This window comes from Muscardinus avellanarius (assembly GCF_963383645.1).
Source record: "Muscardinus avellanarius genome assembly, chromosome: 10".
NCBI lineage: Eukaryota > Metazoa > Chordata > Mammalia > Rodentia > Gliridae > Muscardinus > Muscardinus avellanarius.
In genome coordinates, this window is record NC_137796.1 from 87131918 (window position 1) to 87159174 (window position 27257).

At 39.9% G+C, this 27257-nt stretch overlaps 1 protein-coding gene across 1 annotated transcript in view; it reads right to left on the minus strand.

Moving 5' to 3' along the window:
- Nucleotides 1–27257, minus strand: part of CALN1 (calneuron 1) — a gene marked incomplete at both ends in the record, with an annotated part of 508467 nt that overhangs the window by 221590 nt on the left and 259620 nt on the right. The window contains one exon of the mRNA XM_080704208.1: nt 25792–25935. Within this exon, the coding sequence (XP_080560334.1) occupies nt 25792–25935 (144 nt within the window). The remainder of the gene's footprint in view (nt 1–25791; nt 25936–27257) is intronic.

Genomic DNA, 27257 nt, shown 5'->3' on the forward strand with positions numbered 1-27257 from the left:
TACTGATCTGATCACCGACTGCTGCTTCTGAAGACAGAGGTACAGACAAAATGGCAGGGACACCATCGTACCTCCCCATCGTTGCAGGTCTCTCCCCCTTTAGCTTAAGTGACTGCCAAGGTATTTAAAGGGCCAACATCATTTTCCCCCTTTTCATTGTTCTCTTTGGAAGCCAGATATTAAAGAAGAGGGTATTCAAAAGCAACCACACATGCAGGAGACATCAGAAAGTGATTGCATATATACAGAAAAAGATGAAGGCTCAGAAAAGACTTGAGAAGACCTTAAGTATGCACCTCAGAATGACACCCACCTACAACAATAAAAAGAAAACACATAAAAATAACAAATCCTGGGGAAAGGAGAACATAATTTCTATAGGTACCACATTCCTAAATTTAAGCGTCTGGTTTTCTAGCAAAAGATATTACGAGGCATACAAAGAAGAAGAATTTATGGCCTATTAAGGAAAAAATAAATTAACCCCAATTTTCTATAAAAGACCTGATGAAGGATATAATAGAAGAATTTCTAAATAACCGTCTTAACATTGCTAAAAGACCTAAAAGAAGATATAGAGAAATTCAAGAAAACAACATGTGAATAAATATGTTGGAAATATCAGTTCACTGGAGGCATTCAGTGACAGATTTGAGAAGGGCAAAAGAATCAAATCAGTGGACTTCGGCATCAAACAAATAAGATTATAAAATCTCTGGAATATAAAAACAGATTAGAGTGAACAGAGCATAAGGCATCTGTGGGACAACATCAAGAAGGCCAACACTGTGGAAATTCCAGAAGGAGAAGAGAGAAGGAGAAGTAAACGGAGAGAATATTTTTAAAAACACAATGGCTAAAAAGTTCACTAGCTTGATGACAGACATTAATACAAACACCCAAGAAGCTCTATGAACGCTACGTAGAATGAATCCAAAGAGATTCATGCCAAGACATGGTATAATCAAACTTTCAAAAGCCAAAAACAGAAAGAGAATCTTCAAAGCATCAGGAAAAAAAGTGACTCATTATATACAAGGGATGCTGAATGAGTTATCAACAGATTTCTCATCAGAAACTTTGCAGGCCAGAAGGCAGTGGGCTGACGCATTCAAAGCAGTATGAGAGAAAAACTTCCAACCAAGAATACAATATTTAACAAAACTGTTTTTAGAAAATGGGGGAAAAATTAAACAGTTCTAGATAAAAACTGAGGGAGTTCATTATCAATAGACTTCGTTATAGAGAAGAAACTTTAAAGAGAATCCCTTTAAGAAATCTTAAAAGGAATTAGGGAGCTTCAAATGAACCTGGTCTATGGTCTATATCAATCTATTGAGGCAGAAATTTGAGGCCATATAAAAAAATAAATATTTTAGTGAAGGTAAAGCATGGGAAATTATAAAAGTCACTATTATAGCATTGGTTTGAAATGCTACACTTTGTTTTCTATATAAGTTAAGAGAATGATACATACTTTAGGTGAATGAAACCGACCATCCCTCACAGGGTATAAAATATGAATGCACCGAGCACATCAGACTTTCTAAAGGAAAGAATCAAAATCAGTCCTTTTGGGCTTACTGAGAAAGTAAACTAGAAGAGAAACATAAAAGATCAATGTTATGTACTTAGAGAAAGAAAATACCACATTTGGACTGACGAACAAAAATGTTTCCAGAGAGAAGATGCAGTCCAAACTAGATCTCAAAGAGGTGGTACCCAGGCATAAAGGCAGGACCCTCAGTGGCCACCACAATGACTTTCTGAGGCCAGCTTGCCTCTGCCTAAATGAATTAGCAAAGCTACTCACTTAACAGGAAAACTGGAGACAGATTTGATGCCCTGAAATCCACTTGGCAAGTTCATAGACACGCATTTATTCCATCAATCAACAAATATCCAGAGAATGCCTACCATGTGTATGTAGGGCACTGTCCTTGGGACTCGGGGGATCTGAGGGTAAATTGGAGTACATCAGACCTGGAAGGAAGTTTGTAGTCTCATGAGATAAGCACTATAAGTAAACAAATGTAAAATAGTTAATAATTAAATGCCATCACGATGAAGAAATGAGACATTACTTCCAGCCATGTCAGAAAGGATTAGAGAAGAATTTATGGAGGAGGAAGCCAATGAAGATACAAACTCACAGAGATAGGAAATAAAAGTGCTTTTTAATTAATTAATTAATTAATTAATTTTGGCAGTACTGGGGATTGAACCCATGGGCATCCTACCTCCAAACTATTCCCCGGCCCTATTTTTTTCCCTGTATTTTGAAACAGGGTCTCACTAAGTTGCAGAGGGCCTCACTAAGTAGCTAAGGCTGGCCTTGAACCTGCCATCCTCCTGTCACAGCCTCCCAAGTACTGGAATTACAAGCATGCGCCACCATATACCCAGCTAAAGGTGCTTTAAGTCAAGATAATAATAGTGCAGTACTAGGGATCTCCTGAGAAACAAAACAAAACCAATACTGAGATTAGATAGATAGATAGATAGATAGATAGATAGATAGATGATAGATGGATGGATGGATGGATGGATGGATGGATGGATGCAGTTATCCCTTAGTATCTGTTAGGGATTGGTTCCAGGACCCATCCAACCAAAATCCATAGATGTTCAAGTCCATTATATAAAATAGCACAAATATGGTATATACCCTATGCACATCCTCCCACACATTTTATCTCTTGTAAATGCTATGCAAATAGTTGCTATACCATATCATTTAGGAAATAATACAAGAAAAAATCTGTATGTTTTCATTACAGATGCATTTTTTTTCTTGAATATTTTTGGTATGCAAGTGGTTGAATTCTTGGATATGTAGCTCTAAATACGAAGGCCTGACTATACATTTATAAAATCTATATAGGGGTTGATAGAAAAACGTGGCTCACAAGAATATGGAAGCTGAGAAGTCCCAAGATCCATAGTCAACCAGCTCGAGACCCAGGAGACCCAGCTAGATAGTTCCAGTCTGAAAGAAAGCCAGTAGGCTCAAGACCCAAGGAAAGCCAATATTTGTGTTTGAGTCTAAGAAAAGGACCGATGTTCCTGCTTAAAACGGCAGGTAAGAGGAGGTCTCTCTTACTTGGGGGAAGGGTCAACATTTTGTTCTATTCAGGCCTTCAAGTGATTGAATGAGGCCCACCCTCATTTGGGTGGGCAATCTGCTTTACATATTTGAATGTTACATGTTTTAATGAAACTCTTATCCCCCAAAACCCTCACAGAAAAAGCTCCAATAATATGTGACGGAATATGTAGGTACCCTGGAGCCCAGTCAAACAGACACATAAAATAATCTCTAACAAGCAAGCATAAAGGCAAACAGGTGAGAAAGTCCACACAGGAAACATCTCATACTTTAGTTCAGCTGCAACAAAGTTCCTTATGTGATTTAGAGATATACCCTTTTAATATAGCTTTCTGTCTACTTGTTGAGCCTATGTCTTAGTCTATAGCCCACCTTAAAGGGCAATGGCTCCCAAAAAAAGTGCAGGGATGAATAAGCCTTGAGTTGGCCCAGTAGCAATGTCCCTGTCCTACCTGGGTGACCTTGTCTGACCCTTCACCTGGCCATGCACAGCTCTGTGCCAGCACCAATTTGTTTGGACTCCCTGGACATTGGTAAAGTCTCACTGTTAAGTTCTGTCTCAAAGTTTTGTCTAGTCCTAAATCCTGAGCCTCCCTGCCCTCTTGTCCCCGAAGGCTATGGAAGATGTGATTTCAACAGACAGAGACATATTGATGTGGAAGGAAGCTAAATGCAGCAGAGAGACTTTAATGGCAGAGACAGAAGGTACAAGAATTCAAGGATTAGAGCATAGACCATAGACATCCCTTCAGTACATGGGGTATAGGCATCGAGCCAGAGGAGGTGGTATATGGGATGGGCTGCCAAGTACAGAAAGGGAGAAGTCAATGTAGATAAGGCCCATCCATGGGGACTGAACCCAGGGGTGTTCTACCTCAGAGCTATACCTCCCCACCCCTATTTTATTTTTTTTTATTTTGAAACAGGGTCTTGCTAAGTTGCCCAGAGTCTTACTAAGTTGCTGAGGCTGGCCTTGAACCTGTGATCCTCCTGCCATACCCCCCAAATCCTGGGATTATAGGGAAGCACTGCCACACCCCTCTCATAAATAGGTCTTGAGCATTTATGAAATGCCTGGCTTTGTTCTAGGTAAATATATGAGCCAGCTCAGTAAAGGCCCCTGGGAAAGCTGAAGGTGGCTGATGACCTCGCTTTAAAAAGCAAAACTGTGGTCCTGGTGGTGCCTGAACAAAGTAAAAACATTTGCTGTGAGTCATGTCTGTCCAGCCGTCACCTGTGTCTCCTGGATGGTCAGGATAAACAGCCTCAGACTACTGCTCCTCAGACGCTCTCTCCTGTCCCTTGGGAAAGTCTCAATTGTGGGGCTGGAACCATTTCTAGAGATGATGACAGAGTCTTTGCGGAGGTCACTGCATGGGATCAGGATCCCTGACCAGCAAGAGAGGGACACGTTCACACAACATACCTCCAAGGTCTCCTGGGTCGGTCTCTCTCTCTCTCTCTCTCTCTCTCTCTCTCTCTCTCTCTCTTTCTCTCTCCACCTACTCCATCTTTCCCCAAGAGAGGTCTTATCTTTACTGAATAAAATCTGTAGGTGTGTGTGTGTGTGCGCGCGCGCGCGTGCACACGTGCGCCCACGCGCCAGGATCTCACAGAGATAGATAGGCATGTGTCCAAAGGGGGGGGGGCATTGGTGACACAGTGCAGCCCCCTCTGCTTGCCTTTAACATTGTGCTCCAGGGACAGACAGGCAGGAAACCACAGCCAGCAGTTGCATCTTTTTACCAGCAAAACATGCTTCTCTTTATCTGGCCAGTACCTGGTAATTGTTGGAACCACAGTGGCTCCAGCCCCCTACAATAATCCTTACCTGTCGTGCACCGGTGGAGGACAGCAAGGCTTCTAGACAGCTTCCAAAATGAAGTTGTGCTGGGCCCCCAGGTCTGTCTGGAAGGTAGAGTTGCCATGGCAATCCTCGCTAATGAATAACTATGCAAATGAGGGAAGAATCTATTCATCAAGTGCCAGTTGTTCTAAGTGCTTTGCCCTTTCTGGGGCTTGAAGGAATAAGGGGTAGAGTGTCAGAAAAGCATATTTTGGTAAAATTCTGGTTAAATGTTTACTTTTAGAGCTCACCATGAAAAAACTGATTATTATTTGTGTGAGTGTGTGTGTGTGGTATCTGCAGAAACTGGTTTTCTCTGCAAAAACCTCCTCCCTGAGAGAACTAGGATTTTAAAAAAAATAACCAAACACACACACACACACACACACACACACACACACACACACACACCATGGAACCGGCCACCTGCACTTTGGATCCCTCAGAGAAAATTGCAGCAAACATTTATGCTATTAGCACTGAGCCCAAATTTTGGTCCATTCAGGTAGTCTGTGACTTAACTGAGGCCTGAGGGACTCCCTGCCTGTCCCGGCAACAGCCCAGCAATATCTGATTTCTCCTCCCCTGATTCCTCATTAAAATGCCCATGAAAACCCATAAGCAGGCGAAAGTTGGCAACAGCAACTTATATTGAGGACAAGTAAAAACCAGAGTCAGGATTCAGAGCGGCAGGTAGCTCTTTTGCCCCGGAGATGGTCTGAGAAGGGCACGCCGGGCTCTGAGCAAGAAAGCTGCAATGGTGGCAAAGACCAGAAAGCAAACAGCCCCTCCTGCACTGGGAAGGGATTCTGTTCCTGCAGGGACAGATGAGGTGACAGCCCATGTGATGCTGGGGGCCTCGGGCAACTTAGCACATCGCTCATAGAAGGTGTCCAATGCGAGTTTGTGGAAGGAATGAGCCGGCTATTAATTCTGAGTGTGGGGTGCTGGGGATGTGAGTAGATAAGGCGATCCCTGGTGTGCTGTGCCCTGGGGCATGTCACACAGGAGCAGGGATGTCAACAGACAGGTGAGGAGGTATCTGCTGGGAGGAGCGCTGGAAGCTGTGGTTTTCCATGCATGCACTGGGCAGGAAGGTGCCATGTTCTTTGTTTGATTTGGACAGAGAACTGGGCAGGAGAGCCTGAACAGGAAAGATGCCTGTTCAAATAGAAAATCATTCTACAGGGGTCCCGGCTAGTTCAGGGATGAGGTGAAGGCTGTTTTTAGTCAATTTGAGATTAAATTAATGTGAGACACAACACATCCCCTTTCTTTTGGCACCTGGCCTGGTGATTTGTTACTCAACCAAGAATCCATTTATGGAGGTGATTAAGTCATATTGATAAGGGGTATTAAAAGGTTTTTCTATGGAAAAAAAATAACATTTAGGAACAACTTTCCTACAAAGTTTACAACAGAAGCTCTAAGGGTTTAAAAAGGATTTACCTATATTAACAGAAACTCCCAGAAAACATGAAATCAATCCACAGATTCAAGATGCTTGGCACACCTCAAACATAAGGAAGGCAAAGAAAACCATTCCTATGCATAGCAAAACTAAAAAACAGATCTTAGAAACAGCCAGCGAGCTGGGTGTGGTGGTGACTGCAATAACAGCACTTAGGCTGCTGAGATCGGAGGATCATAGATTCCAAGCCAGCCCCAGCAACTTGACAAGCTCCTCAGTAATTTAGCAAGACTCTGTTTAAAAAATAAATAAATAAATAAAAGTAGAAAGGGCTGGAGATGTAGCTCAGAGGTAGAATGTCTCTGAGTTCAATCTTCAGTACCAAAAAACAAAAAAGCAAAACAAAACAAAGTCAATGAAAAATACATACTATATAGTAAAAATCAACAACATTAAAGCTATTTGTGGATGTCTCATCAGAAACAAAGGAGGCCAGAAGATAAAAACTGTATCCTTAAAGAACTCAAGGGAAAAGGTATGAACCTAGAATCTTCCATCCTTCAATCTCCTTCAAAACTTAGGGCAAAATAAAGACACTTTCTTTAAAGAGGTACTTGTAAACAAATGTTTATTACAGTTATTCACGAGAGCCCAAAAGGAGAAGCAACCTAAGCATCCATCGACAGATTAATGGACAAAGAAAAGTGTGGTACATTTCTACAATGGAATATTATTCAACCATATAAAGGAATGGAGTGCCGATACATGCTCTGACGTGGATTAACCTTGAAAACATCATGCTAAGCGAAAGAAGCCACTCGCAAAAGGAAAAACATTATGTAGTTCCACTTACATTAGTTATCTAAAATAAGCAAAGCCACAGAGACAGATGAGTAGTGAACAGGGTTTGGAGCAATGGGGAATTGGGAGTTTTTGCCTAATGGTTACAGAGTTTGTGTTTATGGTGGCAGGAAAGTTTTGTAAATAGGTAGTGGTGACGGTTGCTCAACATGGTCGATGTAATTAATGCTGCTGCTTAAGATGGTTCAAATGAAATCTCTGTTGCATTTATTTGACCACAATCAAAAAATGAAAAAAACTTTTTTTCTATTTGTAAAAATGCTCAAAGTATCGTAATGCTAAAAGAAGACCTTTGGGCTGAAGGGAAATGAAACTAGATGCAAGCCCAGATATGCAAGACAGAACAAAAAGCAGCAGCAAAAGGAAAGTGTGATAAAAATACAAAAGTTTCATTTCTGATCACATAATAAATGACAACAAATATATGCGTGTGCTTCTACATTACTGTGAAGTATCAATCCTTTAAGGCAAAAATAATAACATTACATCATGGGGTTTCTAATAAAGAGGTAAAATGCATGACAGCATATGTATATATTTTGACATTTATATGATGGACGAATGGTTCATGGAGTAGCATAAAAGTATTTGAATGAAAGCTGATGCATTCAAGATGCATATTGTAATCTCGAGAACAACCACGGAATACACACAGAGGAAGCAACATAACTACGGCGACAATAGAAAGGAAGGCTGGGATACTCAAGCACATCAGTTCATCCAAAAGAGGGCGGAAAAGGAGGAAGAAAGGAACACCTAATAGATCATTCTAACAGAAAACATGTATCACCACGGCAGACTTGAATCCAATCTTATCAATAATTTCCAAAACTATAAATAGACACTCTTTTTTAAAACATCAGCTGACTGGATTAGTCTAAACGGAAAGACCTGGCTATACACAGCTTATAATAAACAGATGTTAAATAGCAGACAGTAACAAGTTGAAAGTCAAATAGCCGAGAAGTAAACCATGCACACGCTAAGTGAGAGTCCCTGAGTGACCATGCAGCACACTAAGCAGACTTTCAGACAGAGAGTGTTGTCGCACACAGGAAAGAAACTTCATAAAGGTAAAAATATAAAATTCAAAATCAAAACCATGATGTATCTATAGAATTAAATAATATTAAAGTGTAAAAAATACTATACATTCAGGTTAAGCCATTTGAAATTCGAAAGAAAGAAAGAAAAGAAAAGAGGGAGAGAGAGAAAGAGAGAGAGAGAGAGAGAGAGAGAGAGAGAGAGAGAGAGAGAGAAAGAGAAAGAGAAAGAGAAAGAGAAAGAGAAAGAGAAAGAGGGACTCTCTTCTGGAATAAACTCATAAATTTTCCAAGTTGGCAATACTGCCCCAACGGGTCACTGGAAAGATCCAGAATTGCATAAGTAAGTAGCCTCGGATACAATGAGGGGGCATTGAATGAAAATGAGAGTCTGCTGAATAATATTTGCACAGGAATATGTGTTCAGATATTCACAAATGGTTTTGATATGATCTCTCATGGAAAAGATTCAAATACCCCACAAATTTACCTTTAAATGGAAAAGAAAAGGCATTAGATTAATTATTTTAATAGCTACAGTTGCAAAGGCCTAAATAAAACACTATGTAGTCAAACACTATAGGATTTTTAGGTAAAAATTTATCTTGACTAGGCAGGAATCATCCCTGGGCTGTAAGAATTTTTTAATATAAGTAAATCCAATGAAATAATACATATCCTCAGTGGATAAAATAATAAGAACTTCATGCTTAATCTCAAAAGATAAAGAGAAGTTACTCAATATTTCCTATTGATTTACAGAAAGAAAAAAGATAAACCAAGAATAAGATTAACATCACCATAATAAATGCTATCCTACTGAAATATCATTCAAGGCCATTTTCAGGTTTAAACTCAAACTCTGAGGGCATTTCCATTAACGTTAGAAACAAATGAATGTCTGAAATGATACTTACTATAGAATTGGATCTAAAAGCTCTGTTCACTATAATAGGGCAGAAATAAAAACTAAGAACTCACAGAGCACGACCCAGAGACTTCAGGGAGCACTTTGTACAAGGATCCCGTGCATACTGGAACTACTTGACCATATCTTCAATATCTCTAGGTTGCTGAACCTGTTGACCTCACACCACCCCATTCATGCCGGGGTTAAGGGATGATTTTATGGATGTCTTATACTCATCTCTGCTAGAACCCCTTTCTTGACCTTAAGTGAGCACTAGACAAGCTGAGTCTGGCTCTAAGAGGAACATCCAGAGACCTATGACAAGATTTTACAGTTCCAAGGACACTACCAATTGTCAGAGCACTGGCTCTAACACAGGTCTACTTAAGGATGTTTGAAAAACTTCTAGTCTGTGTTCCCTACAATACTGAGAATATGTCACATCAACCAAATTAGAAAAGAGACGAGAAAGTATTGTTACAGAAAGAAGATCCAGTGATCAGTAGAAAGATCCCTGAAAAACTTCTAAGTAGCAAAGTAGAAAATACTTAGAAAAAAATAGAAGGATAAGGAAAAAGAGAGAGGACATCTGTAAGAGAAAAACATGGAAGATATAGCTCAAGATCTAATCAACATGTAATGCTGGAAAGAGACTGAGAACAAGTTTTTCTAGGAGGAAAACTCAGTATAAAAGTTGATAGTGTGAATCCTATCCCAAGAAACCATAACACCAACCACCACAACTATAAGACAAAGAAAATGTTACAGTTTGAAATGGTGGGGGTTCTTTTTCTTATTCAACTAAGGTTGGTTGAATAGAAAAATTAAAATCAACGGGCAGCTCAGTGCAGCTTTAACAAATCTTTATTACAAAATTACTAGGAAATAGATCAGTAGGAAATAGAGAAGGAAAAAGCATCATGCTGACCCGCATGCTGGAGAGCCCGTAAATGGAACTCTGGCCCCTTTTGGCGACCCCAACCTTTAAATAGATTTTGTATTGGTATCTTTCTCATCAGCGTTACCAAGGCAATGGGCTAGTTCCTTATTCCTTAGCCAGGTGGTGCCTCTTTGTCTCCAGACAGTGCACTCACTAAGGGCAAGGGTCGAGAATCTACCTGGCCCTTGTCTCTATTGTATTGGGCAGTATTAGTTAGGTGCTCATCAACTAGGGTGCTTTGAAGCCGCACACAAAGTTTACCTTCCCTATGGCCAAGCCGGATCCCAGAGGAGAGGAGGTAAACAGAGGCACCGGTTGCCTCTATTGTAATTTTAGGGCTAATGGCTTCCATTGACTCTAAGGCCTTTACTATAGGTTAATGATTAGAACGAAGGGCAAAGACAGAGAGGAACTCTAAATTGTAATAGCTGCAGCCCCCTCCCTGCCTGAGTGCTTGCACAGCACCTAGGCTCTGACTATATTTTACACTTTGGAAATTATCAAAGCAATTTTCCTATACCAGCACATTAATACATTTTGAAACCTCTTCCCAATACTGGTATAGAAAAGAGACTGGTGCAATTTTCAAACTTCCTAGATAATGGAATTAGAGTATCCACACAAAATACTATAGATGAACAAATAAGGCAACTTGAGGGGATGAGAGGGGGAAGAGGGAAATTCTCTAATGCATATGATGTACTTTAACAAATGTATCAATGTCAGTCTCTAAACAAAATATGAGAAGGAGGGAGGAGGAAGGAAATGGGGTGGGAATTGGTAAGGGCTAACTGTGGGTAATATGTGCATGTATGTCTCCACCATCGTGTACCCCATTAAGATGTATGGTTACAATGCACCAATAAGTTAAAAAAAAACAATAAAAAGCAAGTTATCATGAATTTCTCTATAATAATGAAACAAAATTAATCATAGACCTTTGAAAGAAAAAGAGGATAACCCAGTTTTATATCAAGTTATTTTTTTTTAGGTAGAAGTGGTTGCTTTTTGTTTTGTTTTGTTTTGGTTTGGTTTGGTTTGGTTTGGTTTTGCAGTAAGAGGGATTGGACCCAGAGGCATTCTACTTCCAAGCTACACCCCCAGCCATATTTTTTATTCTTTACTTTAAAACAGGGTCTCACTGAGTTACAAAGGGTCACACTAAGTAGTAGCTGAGGCTATCTGCGAACCACTGCAATTCTTCTGTTTCAGCCTCCCAAATGCTGGGATTACAAGCATGCTACCATGCCCAGCTCTAGGTAGAAGTTTTGAGAGAAGAATATTCTCAGACATACAACTGAGAAGACTGAGGTAAACTTTCTGAAGAACAAAAAAATTGACCACAAAGTTTTGGAAATCACATGCCAGAAAAAAATATATTAATTAAAAATAAGCAGAGCCGGGTGTGGTGGCACACGCATGTAATTCCCGCACTTAGGAGGCGGAGACAGGAGGATCACAAAGGTTCGAAGCCAGCCGCGCGCTGGCTTAGGAGACCCTGTTTCCAAAATGAGAATGTAAAAATAGGTCTGGGAGTGTAGCCCGGAGGTAGCTCCAGGAACCCCAGTACCACCAAAAAAAAAAAAAATAATAATAATAATAATAATAATAATAATAATAAAATAAGCAGAAAATGAGTTAAGTACAGTAGGTATAATTGTTAAAGACAATTAAATACATACCTAAAATAAATTTTGACAGGGTCATAAAACTGATTACTTCTTTAAAAGTGAAAATAATGCAAGTTATAAAAAAATTAAAGAGAACAGGTTTATATCACCCATATATTAAAATTAACAAAGAATAGAAAAAGGACATTTCTTATTTTTCATAAAAAGAGCAATATTAATTGGGAACCACTCTTAGCTATTGTAGGTAAGTTCACAAGTGCACACACGTATGTGTATGTGTGAGTGTGCGTGTGCATGTGTGTGTGTGTGTTACTGGTGATTGAACTCAGAGGCATTCTACTTCTGAACTGAGCCATGTTGCTGAGGCTGGCCTTAAAACTGCAATCCTCCTGTCTCAGCTTCCCAAGTACCAGGATTATAGGCATGTGCCACCATGCCTGTCTCTTCATAGGCATTATTTCAAAAAATGAAAGTAAGCTGGGCATGGTGGTGCACACTTGTAGTTCCCTGCACTCGGGAGGTGGAGACAGGAGGATAGCCTTGCTGGCCTAAGAGACCCTGTTTCCAAATAAAATATAAAATAGGTCTGGGAGTGTAGCCCAGAGTTAGAAGGGTTCCATCCCCAGTTCCACCAAAAAAATGAAAGTAAGACATTTAACTTTCAAACAAGAGAGATGATGATATTAAAAAGGAAGCGATACTATAACCAAAAAAGAAGAAAAGTATAGTAGTGAGCACACATGAGAATCAGTGCTATAGTTGGGGTCTGGAATATTCTCCAAAGGTTCAGGTGTTAAATGCTTAGTCCCCCAAACTAGCACTATTGGGAGGTGATGGAAACTTGGTGGGGCCTAGTGGGAGGTCTTTACACCACTGGGGTATGGCCTAGAGGGAGACTGAGATGCTGGTCCCTTCTTTTCCTTTGCTCCCTTGCTCTGAGGCAAGGGGTTTTGCTTTTATCATGATATGCAAACAAACAAACAAACAAAAACCGTGAGGCCAACCCATTAGGAACCCAAACCTCCAAAACTATGTGACAACCTTTTCTCTTTATAAGTTTGTTATCTCAGGTATTTGTAATAGTGAGGGATAACTGACTAATACCACCAGCATAAAAGAAAATGACGGAATTAAGGCTCAACCTAAATGCTCTGAGACAAAAACCAATAGAATAAGCTTACTGATAAAATGGCTCTTGGAATAATTAAAAACTAAGATGTAATGGGATCTATGGTATACTCCTAGAAGGAGAAATGGCTGAAGGACTGTGAACAACCCCAGCGACACTGCACCTAACTATAAATGTTATGCAAACAAAAGCCGAAAGGTTATGCGGCAAAAATCAACAGAAATCCGAAGCACAACTCAAAAGCATTTTAGAGAACGTTTACACTGATCAGAGGTAAAATCCATTACGAGGGAGGATGGTGCATTGGAAATTAAAATAAGGACTGTTTGGAAGTAAACCAAGGAAGCACTCTTAATAGCAATGGGAAATGTCAACACATCACAGTAATTTATCTCAGAGAAGCTAGCCACAAATAGAGCTGGAGGGGACAGAGGTAATGTGAAGATAACTTCTATTTGTGTATAGAACCTTATACCATAAAAGCAACACCTTCATAAAATTTCATTTTATTCTTGCTTACCAAAAAAAAAAAAAAAGTCATGGCAAATAGCATGTCATACTTATTTTCTATGATGCGATGAAAACAGACAACTGAAATAGAAGCTAGAAATTTAAAAATCCTGGTGACTCAGAAATGATAAGATACTTTCTTGTAAAATCTGTAAAGTAGCAGAGGAAATAGCAAAATATAATAAAATATTCCAAAGAAAGGCACAAGCCCATCAAAATTCAGTAGATATTATTGAAGCTCTTCTCAGTGGCAAATTTCAGATCCTTGTTGCCTTATTAAATAATGAAGAATTAAAATAAAATCAAGTAAAATAAATAACCTACTGAGGTAGCTAGAAATAGAACCAAGCTTACAAAACAAATAAAACACTCAGAAAATACAATACTAAACAAAAACTCGGGAAAATATAAAAGCATCAGTTCCTTACATTTGAAAGAAATAAAGAATGAAAGTACAACAATAAAAATTATTCTTTCTTACTGATCTGTGTGAGCTGGAATCACAAACTCCAAAGCCTATAGACAACAGGCCAGTCCATCAAACGAAAGCAAACAGATATGAAACAGTAAGGAATGGTGGTGTCTGTGGCATCATGTGATGTCCTGCCCAGAAGGGTTAACTACGAAACTCTACCAAACTGCTGCAATAAAAGAGTGCAGGTCTGGTCCTGCCAAGTTCTCCAATATTTTAAGAGGAGAGAGAGGTAGAGATTTTTAATGTAAGATTTTCTGCCTTAAAACTGGCACATGGGCCAATTTAAACATGACTATGAGCTGTATTTGGCTAGCAGGCTGCAAGTATGCGACTTCTGATTTAGATTTCTTTAGCCTGAACTAATTTCAAAAACTTATACTTTTCCGGAAAAAATTCCATTTTGTACTGATATTCAAATGCACCAAGGTGAAACTGTATTAAGTATTCTTTTGAAAAAGCATCCATGCTTATATGCTATGTCTAGTTTACCATAGTGGTAAATCTTTCATTCTTGATTAAATATACAATCTTTGTCAAGTTATTACCTCTCTTTTTTTAAAGCACATTAATCTGTTCATGACATTTTGGTTTTTAATCTTTAAGTTTCCAAGTGGCTGGGATTACTAGTCAAACTTTCATTATTAATTTCTAGTTCATTGCATTGAATGTGCCTATAGTATTTGTCCTTTGGAATTTAATTATGTTGTTTTTCTTGGCTAATACATAGGCATGTTTATATTAATGATCCAGTATCACTTAGAAAAAAGCTCATTCTCTTTCTAAGGGTACAAAGTTTATACTACACACACACACACACACACACACACACACACACACCTTTTAATGTTATTTGTGTCCTGTTACTTAGTTTTGTCTACTTGCTTAATCAAAAAGGAATGTGTAAAATCTCTGGCTATGTATTTGTAGCATTTCTAAGAATGTAGCATTTCTAAGAATTTCTAATAAATTTTTGAAACAAAAATTTTGCAATGAATGTAACATTCTAATTTTTTTTAAAGGCCTAAAATCCAAATCATATAGTCCTAGTTCATTCCCTTCAGGTATATAATTAGATTCTGTTTCCTAACACTTGTTAGTAAGAGGTATGACCATGAGAATTGCCTTAGCCAATGAAATATAAATAGATATAAGCTAAAGAATCACTGTGTGATTCACCTGGTCTCTTTCCTTTGCTATGGGTATCATGGAAGCACAGATAGGCTAGGGTGTCTTTCTTCTAGGACTCCTAATGAGGATGACACAGGAAAGATCCAGGCAACCCACAAAGGACACATAATTTCATGGTTTTAATACCCTGTTATTTGAAGGTATTGTTTATTACTGCAGCATAACTTAGCCTATCCTTACTGAAAGAGCTATGAAAAGAAAGCAGGCAATCCACAAAAGGAAAACAAAACAAGAATAACCAATCAACATATGAAAAGTACTTCATTCTTTGCTTGTAAAGCAATGCAAAATAAGTCCCACTTTTCATCAATGATCGGTAATGATTTTTTTTTCAAAGATAGGACTCAATACTGATCAGGGTATTCTAAGACAGGCACTCTCAAACCTTCTTTTTGCCAAAACTTTCATGGGTAAAATGTTATTTAAATATGAAGAATTTTAGTGTGTTCTTATCTTTCATTTGGTAACCTCACTTTTAGGAATCCAGTATATTCTCTGCTCTCATGATAATACAGTGGTATCAAGGAGAGAGGAAAAAACTTCCCATGTGGGATTCTGAGATTGGTTTGCTTATCTCAAATCTTAGAAAAGGAGATACTAGTATCTATGATATGTACTGGCATCATAATTAATTGTCATTTGTGATCTCTTGGGATAAATTATCAATGGCAAGGCTTTGGAAAACCCACATGGCTCCTACACCTGATCTTTATGGTAGCCATGAGGATGAAAAGGACTATGAGGTAGGATACCTGCTTCTGAAGGCCTTCGAAAGAAAAAATGAGCTCTGGCTTTTATAGGCTGAGTCACAGTCAGAGAGCTACAATGCTCTGATGGTGGCTCTAAAGTAACTACTTATTTTTATAACCACAAAGAAGTCCCCAGATTTAATTGGGTGGTCTTTAGAATTATAAAACTGAAGTCACAGATTCACCAAAACTCTTATATCAAGTTTAGGGCCCTTGTTAGAAAGGAGTGGGACCTGTGACTTGGAATGGAGACTTGTGGGTAGATTCAGAAAATTGAATCCTCAGGTCTCCCTGATGTCCTTTTTGATAGCTCCTTGTAGTTGAATAAGATCCACTGAACTTCTAGACCATGAAGACCTAATAAATATAGCTTAGGCAGTTACCTTGAAAGGGGATGCTTATCTCTTCAAGATTTATTTCGACCAAGTTTCACTGTCCCTATAATGCATGACTAGAATTGTATCAGCATATCCCAGAAGGGTTTATTCCAAGGCTGATAGAAGAGAGCACAGAGTCACTAAGATGTTGCCAATGTATATCAGTACAAGCCTGGGGGACAGGTGTAAACATGAATTCCAAGGTGTTAGACCAAGGAAGACAGGATATAATATTGAACAAGACTACATTTATCAAAGTAGGTGCAGAATACCAGAAATTGTTTTTATTGTGTTGGCTTATATAACTGGAAGTGAGTCAAACAGTCTGCTCAGCCATTAGACAAAACTTGGATTCAATGTGGCCAACTGTCAGTAAGATTGAGATGGCAGACCTTTCCTGGCATGAACTAGAGAAAGGGAGTGCTTAGGGAGATAGGAATGTTGGAGCAAATTTTTCATGAACACCAGCCATCACTGCATATCCCAAAGGGTCTAAAAGACTCTTTCACTAAGACCATTAGAAACCCAGAGACTCTGCCTTCAATTCACATACTCTGTTCCCATACAAGGATAACCTAGAGAGTCGCTAGAGCCTTCCACCCAGCTGAGGGTGACCGCAGGAGAAGCCCAGGCATCTAAGACTGTTCAGGACAGTAGTTAGTAAACAAAATAACTGCAAACAGGTTTGACATATTCACACACAGCTCCTGTGTACGTGTGTGTGTGTGATATGTGTTTTGTGCAGTTTATACTTCAATGCGCTGTCGTCATCCCAAGTGTTAGGGTTTGGGTTTGGAATTTCCCCATAAAAGCTTACGTGTTGAAATTATGGTCCAAATGTGGCAAGGTGCACAGGTGGGGCATGGCTGGAAGCATGGCCTTGACTACTGCATCTGTCCCCAGCTGCTTCCCTTCAAACTCTCTGCTTTTGGCTACATAAGATAAGAATGGCATTCCTCCACCATACCTTGCTGCTGCAACCTCTGCCTTAGAACTGCTGATTGCAGACTAAACTTCTGAAAACAGAAGCCAAATAAATCTTTCTTCCTCTAAGTCATGCTTGTCAGTTATTTTGGTCACAGAAATGAAAAAGTTGACTAAAACATTAAGTAGCCTATATTCATGAAAATCACACACAAGAAAATAATGTATCTATGAGTTCAGAGCCTGGATACATATTACGTTTACTACCAGCATGACCTGGACACTTGAAACCTGGATGTTTCATTTTTCTCATCTATACAATGATAATCACAATAGTTATCACCTGTGCTACTGTGAGGATTAAAGAAGTTAATAATACAATGCTTACAACAGTGTTTGGTCTGTGATAAAAAAGTTTTGTATGTATTAGCTAGCACTGTTGTTATCCAATGTTATTAATGGGGACCTGGTGAGCACTGCATAAGTGTTACCTATCACGAAATCATTAATTACCCAGTTAAAATTTACCACAGTAAGATCAAAGAACATCAGGCAAAAATTTATTAATAGAGAATGAAATATGAGAAGTTTCATGCCAATCATAATTATTCAAAAGTCCAAGCATTTGCAGAAAAGAACTCCTTTGGTCTTTACCAAAACTTATGGATTTATGAATTATTTCCTTTTTAAAGTTATGGATCTCCACCTGTTGAGTTACTCGTAGGAGATCAAGGAGGACCTTCACTCCACTGGAGAGATTCTCAAAGGAAGGAACATGATTGGGTTCGTGTTCCATTACTCAAAGTATGCCCTAAAACAGGACTTCTCAAACACTAAGACATATATGATTTGCCTGGGACTCTTGTTCAAGGACAATTCTGATTCAGACTCAGCATTTTAAACAAGCTCCCAGGTGATACTGATGCTGCTGGTGCCTGGACCACACTTGGTGGAATGCAGACTCAGAGATACGGGCAAGCACATGGAAGGCCACCTTGGTGGCAACTCAGCCATCAAGAAGAGACTTCCACTTTCTTCATCAAGTTCACAAAGGAAAACTTCCACATCACCTGTCATCCCTTAAGCTCCTTCTCAGAACTTCTTGCTCACGCAAATGTCCACAGTATTGACTATTTCCCTTTAGCCAAAGGTTTATTTCTTTTAACCAAAGGTCCTATCATTGTGTCAATGAATAAATGTTGTGAAATAATCTCATGTGACTGTTAAATGATACAGGCTCCTGGGGGAACTCCCGTGCACTCTGACTCCACTAGTATAATTTGAAATAAAAAAGAAATTAAATGAACAACAACAACAACAAAACTACTTCCTACGTGTCTGATGTGCAGTCAGGTTTGAGGACCTCTACTTTAGACCTAGAAGCCCCATCTGCTTCCACTTCATGCCAGTGGTTCTACTTTATACTGTCTGTGAGTAGGAAGAATTCATCCTACCTCAAAAAATAGACTACATCTATTTTATGTAGCTATTCTGAAAACTACAGGCTGGGCAATTTTATAAAGAAAAGGAATCAAGGGACACACACCTGTAATCCCAATATTTGGGAGGCTGAGACAGGCATATTGCAGGTTCCTGGGCAGCCTAAACCTAAGGAACTAAGTTCCTTAGCAATTTAGTGAAGACCTCTGCCACTTAGTGAGACTCTGTTTCAAAAATTTAAAAAATAAAATAAAATAGAGCTTAGAGGTGTAGTTCAGAGATAGAGTGTCCCTGTCTTCAATCCTCAGTATGAAGAAAGAAAGAAGAAAGAGAGAAAGAGAGAAAGAAAGAAAGAAAGAAAGAAAGAAAGAAAGAAAGAAAGAAAGAAAAGGAAGGAAGGAAAGAATAGAAAATCATCTGGCTCATAGTTCTGGTGGCTGAAAGTCCAATGTAAGGGTGCAAGTGTCTGCTTGCCATTTACTGAGGGCCTTGGTACTTCATAACATGGTAGAGGTCACTGCATGCAGAAACAGAGTGAGCCTATCAGAAAGAGCTCACTTTTATAACAAAACCACACCCTCAGTAATCCATTAATCACTGAATGGATTAATCCCTTCTTGAGGGTTCCTCATGACTCACTCTCCTTCCAAAGGTGCTACCTCTAAATACCATTAACACATGACTTGGGAGATTAAGTTCTCAACACATGAAATTTGGGGAGCACATTCAAACCATAGCATTGATCTAATGCAAATTCCAGAACACTCAAATTAATACAGTGCTGTGTTTGATGATGAAATGGAACTGAGCCCTACTTGGCATTGAGCATATACCTTTTCTGTCTTCTAGGAGATCGCAAATGAAAACAGAAAAGTGATATTAATATGACTCATCAGCAAAGAATGAATACTTTTACTGAGTGGGTAATTGAAAAAAGGATTATATGGATTCACAGCTAACTATCTTTCATGCGATTTGGCCATGATTCTCTTCCTACACAGCTAAGTTGATTTTTTTTTTTTAATGAACCACAAGTGAATTTGCTAACCACAAAAATAAGAAAGTTCACATTCAATGGACACCAGATATATCCTTTTAAATTTAACTAAACTAAATCAGATTCACTACCCAGACAGTAGTGAACCTAAAAAAAAAAAAAAAAAAAAATCACAGCTATAAGCAAAAAACCTACAAATGTGTTGAAAAATGAGAACAGATATTAAAACTCCAACTAATGGCAAGAAATTGAGCATCTTTGAAGAGCAAGAGGCAAATCAGTGGGGAAAAGAGCAAGGTCTGCACCTGTTTCAAAGAGAGACAGGAGATATAAGGCTGGTTGAAAGAGGAGGAGATTACATTAGAAAACGGGAGCCAGGTAGATGCAAAGGCCATGGGCAACTGAGAATGCTTCTTGGGTTTATTGTTTCAGAAAACTATGTGCAAGGCTGGCTGGACTCATTCCAGATAATCAAAGTTATTGAAACTACTAAAAATGCAAAAATTGGTAAAAAAAAAAATAGCCCTTGAGTCTTAAAAATACCAAGATTTTATTTCTCAGTGAATGAGGCAGGGTGTTGAGGGGCCCCAGCAGCCCTTTGGACAGAGCTGAGGGGAGTGAAAGAGACATGGCAGAGCCTACAGTGACTACAAAGCAGCTCTTCTCAACTGGCTTCTATAAAAGAATTTAGCTTATGTTTCAGTCAGCATTCTCACCACTATGATCCAAAATACCTGAGACCACGACTCAGAGGAAGGAAGATTTAGTTGCTCACAATTTTGGAGATTTCAGAGATTGCAATTCATGTTAGGTCAAGTGAAGTCTGCAGAGTTCAGGGCATGGTGGCCAGAAGTAGAAAAAGAATTTAAGAGTTCAATTTTCACATCATGGAGGCCAGAAGCAGAGAGAAAGATCAAGAGGCTGGAGGCATGGAATATATATAGGCCACATCACCAGAACGACACCTCCAGTGGTACCTCCTCAGCAACCAAGCCCTGCCTCCAAAATGGCTACCCTATCTATGACAGGAGGTCTGGGAGACATTCTAAATCTAAACATAACAGCTTGGGAGAACATTTTTCGAGTGACTACTGTATCAACTCCACCAAGAACCGCACATAAGTAATGGCATGATGCATAGGAGTGAAGTGATTCCTAATATGCAACAGAAGCCCAAGAGGTTGGTCTTAAATGTCCTAAGCTTGGCAGAGAAGGGATGGGGCTCCCATAATCACAGCTGATAAAGAAATCCTGGAAAAATGCACTCAGAAAAGGGGAATCCCAGTTCTGACCTGGTGCTAGGGTAAAATTGGCTTAGCTGCAGAGGCTGCTGAAACAGTAATAAAATGCCACAGTGAGCCCTTGGAAGTGTGGAATTGCATTAAGTTCCAAGAAAGAACAGTTGCAGTAATGGACCAAAAAGGAAGCCCGAGGTATTGGACAGAAGTTTTGAGTTTTTACTTATTTAACTCTGTGTAGTTTAGTATATGCAAAACATATACACACATACATACATATATGTGTGCACATGTGGGCACACACACATACAGAGTATAAGTCCCCCCATTGAGGGCATATTGGCTATAAACCAGGAGAGTAATCCCAGCCCCGGAGGTCTCCTTCCATTCTGTCCTCTGTCTGGCTGAGCCTGTGTGTAGGAAATCCAGGCGCACTCCTTAAGCCAAGGAGGCTACTGTTACATGTGCAGCCAGTGAGGCACTCCACGCCCCAGGAGCCACGTAATGAAAACCTCATGTGTCGACTTGGCACACACAGACAGACTCAGGCTAATTCTAGCTGGGCCTCACGCCGAAGGTATGACCTCACTGGCGGGCAAATCAGAGGGGACCCCAGAATGAGAAGACTGGTGTGTGGGCCAGACCAGTTCCTAATCATGGCCAGCTGGGATGCATGGAACCACAGCCACCACCTCTCCCGCTACCCCCTGGATGCCAGGGTCTGTGGGCTGAGGGACATAATCATCTGATAGTAAGAATTCTTGCCATGTCCCAAAGACTCCTTTTCCTTTTTTTTAATAGCATTCTTCCCATAAAAATATCTGCCATTCCACATGTTCTACACCAAAGAGAAACATAATCAGGCAGGACCGAATCTCTGTGGAGGATGCCCAGTTACAAAAGTGAGAAAGGAAGGATATAATTAGATCCTAATTTTTTTTAACTGAATAGCTCAAGAGGCCCCATTAAGAGAAGGACACTATAAAAGAGTCAATCCATCCATATCCTGAACCTGGTACCCCAGAAATGTTCCTTCCTGATATCACTTACAAATCACTCAAAGGCATGCACTGGCTTCTCACTAGGCAGTTTTAACTTGGCTCGTTTTGCACCTGGGCATTTAATAAATTGTCTAGGGAAATCCTTCTGCCTACATTGATGGTTGATCCTCATAATTTGGTGCTAAATCTTTTGTAGGCACCAAAAAAAAAAAAAAAAAAACTTTGAGGACACGGTGCTGTGCTTTAAAAATATATAAATGTGCTTTACCTAATAATGGGTCACTGTGAAATGGCAGATGACTTGGGCTCTTGTTAAAGGAAGTAATAGAAATTCTCCATGAGACTTGCTTGTAAATTGTACCTTTGGTATGATAAGTTGCAAATAAATTGGTGAAACTTGAAACCTCTACACAGAATGCTAGATGGAGTTCCTGTCTGAGTCCTGATGAGCTCCTTGAAGATTATCATCATGCAGGGTCCCATGGGACTCCAAACCTTCATTGAATCAGCGAGGATTTGCAGTAATGCAAAAATTCTCTATGAGCTGGGCTCCAGGGAGTGAACACAGTAGTCCCCATACATGGTTTTGCTTTCTGTGGTTTCAGTAGTTCCACCATGGTCCAAAATTATACATGAAAAATTCTAGATATAAATATTTTTATTTATTATTATTGGTCCTGAGTTTTGAACCCAGAGGCATTTTACCTCCAAGCTACACCTTAGCTTGATTTTATTTCTCACTTGAAAACAGGGTCTCACTAGGTTGGCTGAGAGTCTCTCTATGTTGCTGAGCATGGCTTTGAACATGTGATTCTCCTGTTTTAGCTCCTCAAGTACTGGGATTACAAGCATGTGCCACCCCACCCAGCAGAAATAAGCATTTTGTAAGACTGAAATTGTGTACTATTCTGAGGAATAAGACAAAATTTCATGTTATCTGGGTTCATCCTGCTCCAGATGTGAGACATCCTTTTGTCCATGGTATCCACACTGTATATGCTACCTGTCCGTTAATTACTTAGTAGTTATCTTAGTTGTCAGATGGAGTTAATTATTATGATTGCAGAGCTTTTGTTCTAGGAACTCTTATTTTACTATTAATTACTCTTATTAATTTCTTAATGTGCCTAATTTATAAATTAGGCCTTACCATAGGTATGCATATATAGGAAAAATATAATACAGACTTTTTTATTATGCATGGTGTAAGGCATCCACTGTGGGTCTTGAAATGTAACCACCAAAGATAAAGGGGGTCTGCTGTTAGTATACAGTAGAAAGAACAAGAATGGCTAGATATATAATGTTCCCTGAGGAGCTCATACATTCATGTTTAGAGTTAATGTAGCTAGGACATGAGGCTTGTAACTTCATCAGTGTGTAAATCTATTGTGATAGATTTACCACAGCCTAGGTGGTAACCTAGGCAGGTGAGATGTGGCTGGAGAAGTTGGGTCCCTCAGGGTGTGGCTTTAGGAACTGTGCTTTTGTCTTTGAATCTCCTTGCTTACTGGCCTCTCCATGATATGAGAGCAGAGCCTTGCTCTCTCCCCTTTCTAATTCCTTCCACCCTGCCCTGAGATCCACTAACCCCAGCCTCATGCCGACTGAACCTGAAAACTCCAAGAGACTGAGCCAATAAATCCTCCTTCCTCTATGTTGTGTGGTCAGTCCTTTTGGATTATAGCAGTGAGACTGTTGGTGAATACCAATGGGATCTGTTGAAGGTCCATACATCGTAAGAGAAGTAACTCTCCCATGATAACCAAGCTCATTTTTATTAAAGTTGCTAATTAAAGTTGCATATAGCCCACTCAGCTAGGTTTTACTCTAAATACGGGGAGGAGAATCAAAAGCACAAAACTTCTTAGTTCTATAAAAAGAGATATAGATTAAGGTTTTTATTATTTTAAGGAGAAAGCTTTTTTCAGCCAACATGACTCTGAAATGCTTATGGAAGTCAACAGAAGAGAGATTTTGCTGAAGAAAAACATATGTACATGCTTTGCTCTGGATTTTCAGAACTATCTCTAAAACACAAAGCAAGGTCATACCAGGGCTGCAATGACATGGTGAGTCACAATCAGTCAGAGCTCTGAGGACAAGCTGGGACTGCTCAGCTAATAAATACCCCCTGGAAGATATCAGAAAATAAATGTCCACAGCTGCACTGAGTGGTTGGCACTGGTGGCTGGCATGGTGTTCATTCACCATATGGCCACTCTTATTGTCCCCTCCTGACAAGTCCAGAAGAGAGCAGGAGAAGCCATTCTCTCACAGCCGGTCCATAGAGCGAGCACACATCTCTCTACCATGACCTCTATCTAGTCCTCCAAAGAGATATTCTGGCAGTCTCCTCTGCTTCCTGTCACTTGGTCTCCAAATCGTTTTCTGCCTGAGGGTGCCCAAAGCCCACTGCTTTGGATCCTTATATCTTTCAAGAGGAAAGGATAATATTTACAAAACCATAAGGTTCATTCCTAGACTTTTTCACCAAGGTAGGGCCTAAAGGTCAGGAGGTTCATAGCCAGTTTGGGACAGATGTTAGAATATCAGAGCAGGCACACACACAAAAAAATCTTGAAGATTATTGAATAGAGTCATTTTGGAGACAATTTTTTATTTTTTACATTTTTATTTATTTATTTATTTATTTATTTATTTTAATTTATGGTACTGGGATTGAATCCAGGTGCATTCTACCTTGGAGCTATACCCCCAGCCCTGTTTTGTTTTTTTTATTTTTGAGATGGGATTTTATTAAGTTGTGGAGGACCTTGCTAAGTTGCTGAGAATGGCCATGAAACTATGATCTTCCTGCCCCAACCTCCCGAGTACTGGGATTGCAAGAGTATGCCACCACACCCAGCTGAAATTTTTATTTTTATTTATTTATTTTTTAAGTAGGGACTTTAACACACCTGCCCTAAGATTATGGGAGGCCACTAGGAATGGTTCACAAATTTGACATTACCTGAGGAAGCTATTACCTGTGGGCAGCATGGTACCTAAAACAAGAACAGACTCCACCATTTTTAAGGCAATGTAATTTGTCACATGTTTTTGCACACTCGATCCCCACAATACCTTTGTGAGGTCATTGAGATAGACACTGCTTTCCCCATTAAGCAGAGAAAATGAGTCACAGCTAGAATTATAATCTAGTGATCCGAGGTAGGTACTGGTTCACCTTCCTCCCTCCCTCTTTTTCAAATTCCCTTTTCTTCTTCAAATTCCCTTTTCTCCAGGAAGCCTTCCTTGACTAACCCCAGGCCAATCACAACTTTTTATAAAGAGTGAGACCTTTTCCCCAGTGAGGTTATAATCAGAAACTCAGCATGTAAAACAGACGAAAAGAAGCTACAATGTCCATGCAATAGAATATGATTTGGCTAAAAAAGAAAATGAAATAGCTCTCCATGCTACAATATTGAAAATTATGCCAGTCACAAAAGATCATATACTGTATGATCCCATTTATATAAGCTGTCCAGAAGAGGCAGCTCTATAGAGAGAGAAAGTATATCTGTGGTGTCCTGGAGTTTGGGGAGGTAGAAGGGTTGGGGTGATGATTAAGAAGTACAGGCATTCTTTTCAGAGTAATGGAACAGTTCTAAAATTGATTGTGGCATTAGTTGCATGTCTGTCAATATATTAAAGCCACTGGACTGTACACTTTAAATGGGTAGATTTTATAGTATATAAATACTATTTCAATAAAACTATTTCCAAAAGGGAGGGAAAGAACAGGAGAGCTCTACTTGCTTCACCAACCAGGCATCTGTCTTCATGCCACTCCTTCAATAACTGGAAACCACCTCTACAGGCCCTGAGCGCTCCATGGAATGTTGGTGGGAAACCCTAATCTAGCCCGTTTTCACCTCTTAATTGCAAACCAAGACATGACTCCAAGTCTCTTGACTCCAAATGCAAGGACCTTCATGAAGCCAGTGTCTCACTGAGGAGATGGTAGCCATCCCAGGGGAGGAGCCGCCCACCCACTGGGTCTCACCGTCCATGTCCAAGCGTTGCATGATGATGGCCAGCTCCACCTCACTCGGCATGTACCCCAGAGAGCGCATGGCCATGCCCAGCTCCTGCTTGGAGATGAAGCCGTTCCCATCTCGGTCCAGAACTCGAAAGGCCTCTCGGATTTCTACAAGGAAAAAACCAGAGGAAGTTCAATGGTCACATGGCTGGGTTTGTTGCATCACTGAAATTACCGGCGATTGTCTATGAATAATTCCTAACTGCTTTACAAATGGTGATATGCTAGCCGGGTGTGGTGATGCACACTTGTAATCTCAGCATTTGGAAGGCTGAGACAGAAGGATCCAGGTTTGTGGACAGCTTCAGCTATTTAGTGGGGCCCTCTGCAACTCAGTGAGACCCTGTTTCAAAATAAAGAATAAAAAAAATAAAGCTGGGGGATGTGGCTTGGAGGTAGAATGACCCTGGGTTCCATCCCCAGTACCAAAAAAAAAAAAAAAAAAAAATGGTGGTATGCTGAATCCCTTCAAGATAAATATAATAGGCCAAAGAAGAATAAAAGGGAAAAAAAGGCCAGGTGTGGTGGCGCATGCTTGTAATCCCCACACTTGGGAGGCAGAGACAGGAGGATCGCACAGGTTCAAAGCCAGCCACGCTGGCTTAAGAGACCCTGTTTCCAAATAAAAATATAAAATAGGTCTGGGAGTGTAGCCCAGAGGTAGAAGGGCTTCCAGGAACCCCAGCACCACCACCAAAAAAAAAAAAAAAAAAAGGAATAAAAGGAAATGAGAGGGAAAAAAAGGAGATGGAAAAGGAAGAAGGAAAAAAGAACAAAAAGGGTAGCTGTCTTTGTTCATCTTAAAACACCGTAGCAGGTATGATGAGACAGCTTTCCCCGCTGAAAATCATGTTAAACAAGATCCTCTCTAAGCAGGAACGAGGATTCGCGTTCACCTTTGAGGGGGAAACTGTCTCATCAACTCCTGGGAGGAGAGCAGAATGAGTTTCTCCTTTTGCAGAAATACTTCAGGTCCCTGCTGCTCCAGGGGCTGTGCTTTCTGCTCTACCAGCCTCAGCGGAGGAGAGGAGCTCCGTATCCTGCTGCTTCTATTTCATTCCTCTAATTTACAGTTGTTTTATAGCTATAAACAACCTCAGATCAATAAGAGTGTCACAAAAGCTCAAAAGACAACTTTAATCACTTTCCCTAGGAGCTGACAGAGAATTTGACTCTGCTATCAGTAAGGCCCATTTCTGGTAGCTAGTCATCCCCCAGCCTTTTACCCCCAGCCAGAACGGCTCTGATTTCCAACCCAGTCCTTTCCTCCAAACACCCCCTGGCTCTTAGTCCTGAGTTGGCTGAACCTTTTTCTAACATATCATAGCTCTGTGTTGTACAGCATGGGAATTTTGAGATCACAGTTTGAAAATGAGAGGTTCCTTCATCACAAATAACAAGACATAAAATAGCTCTGACTCCCCCCCCCC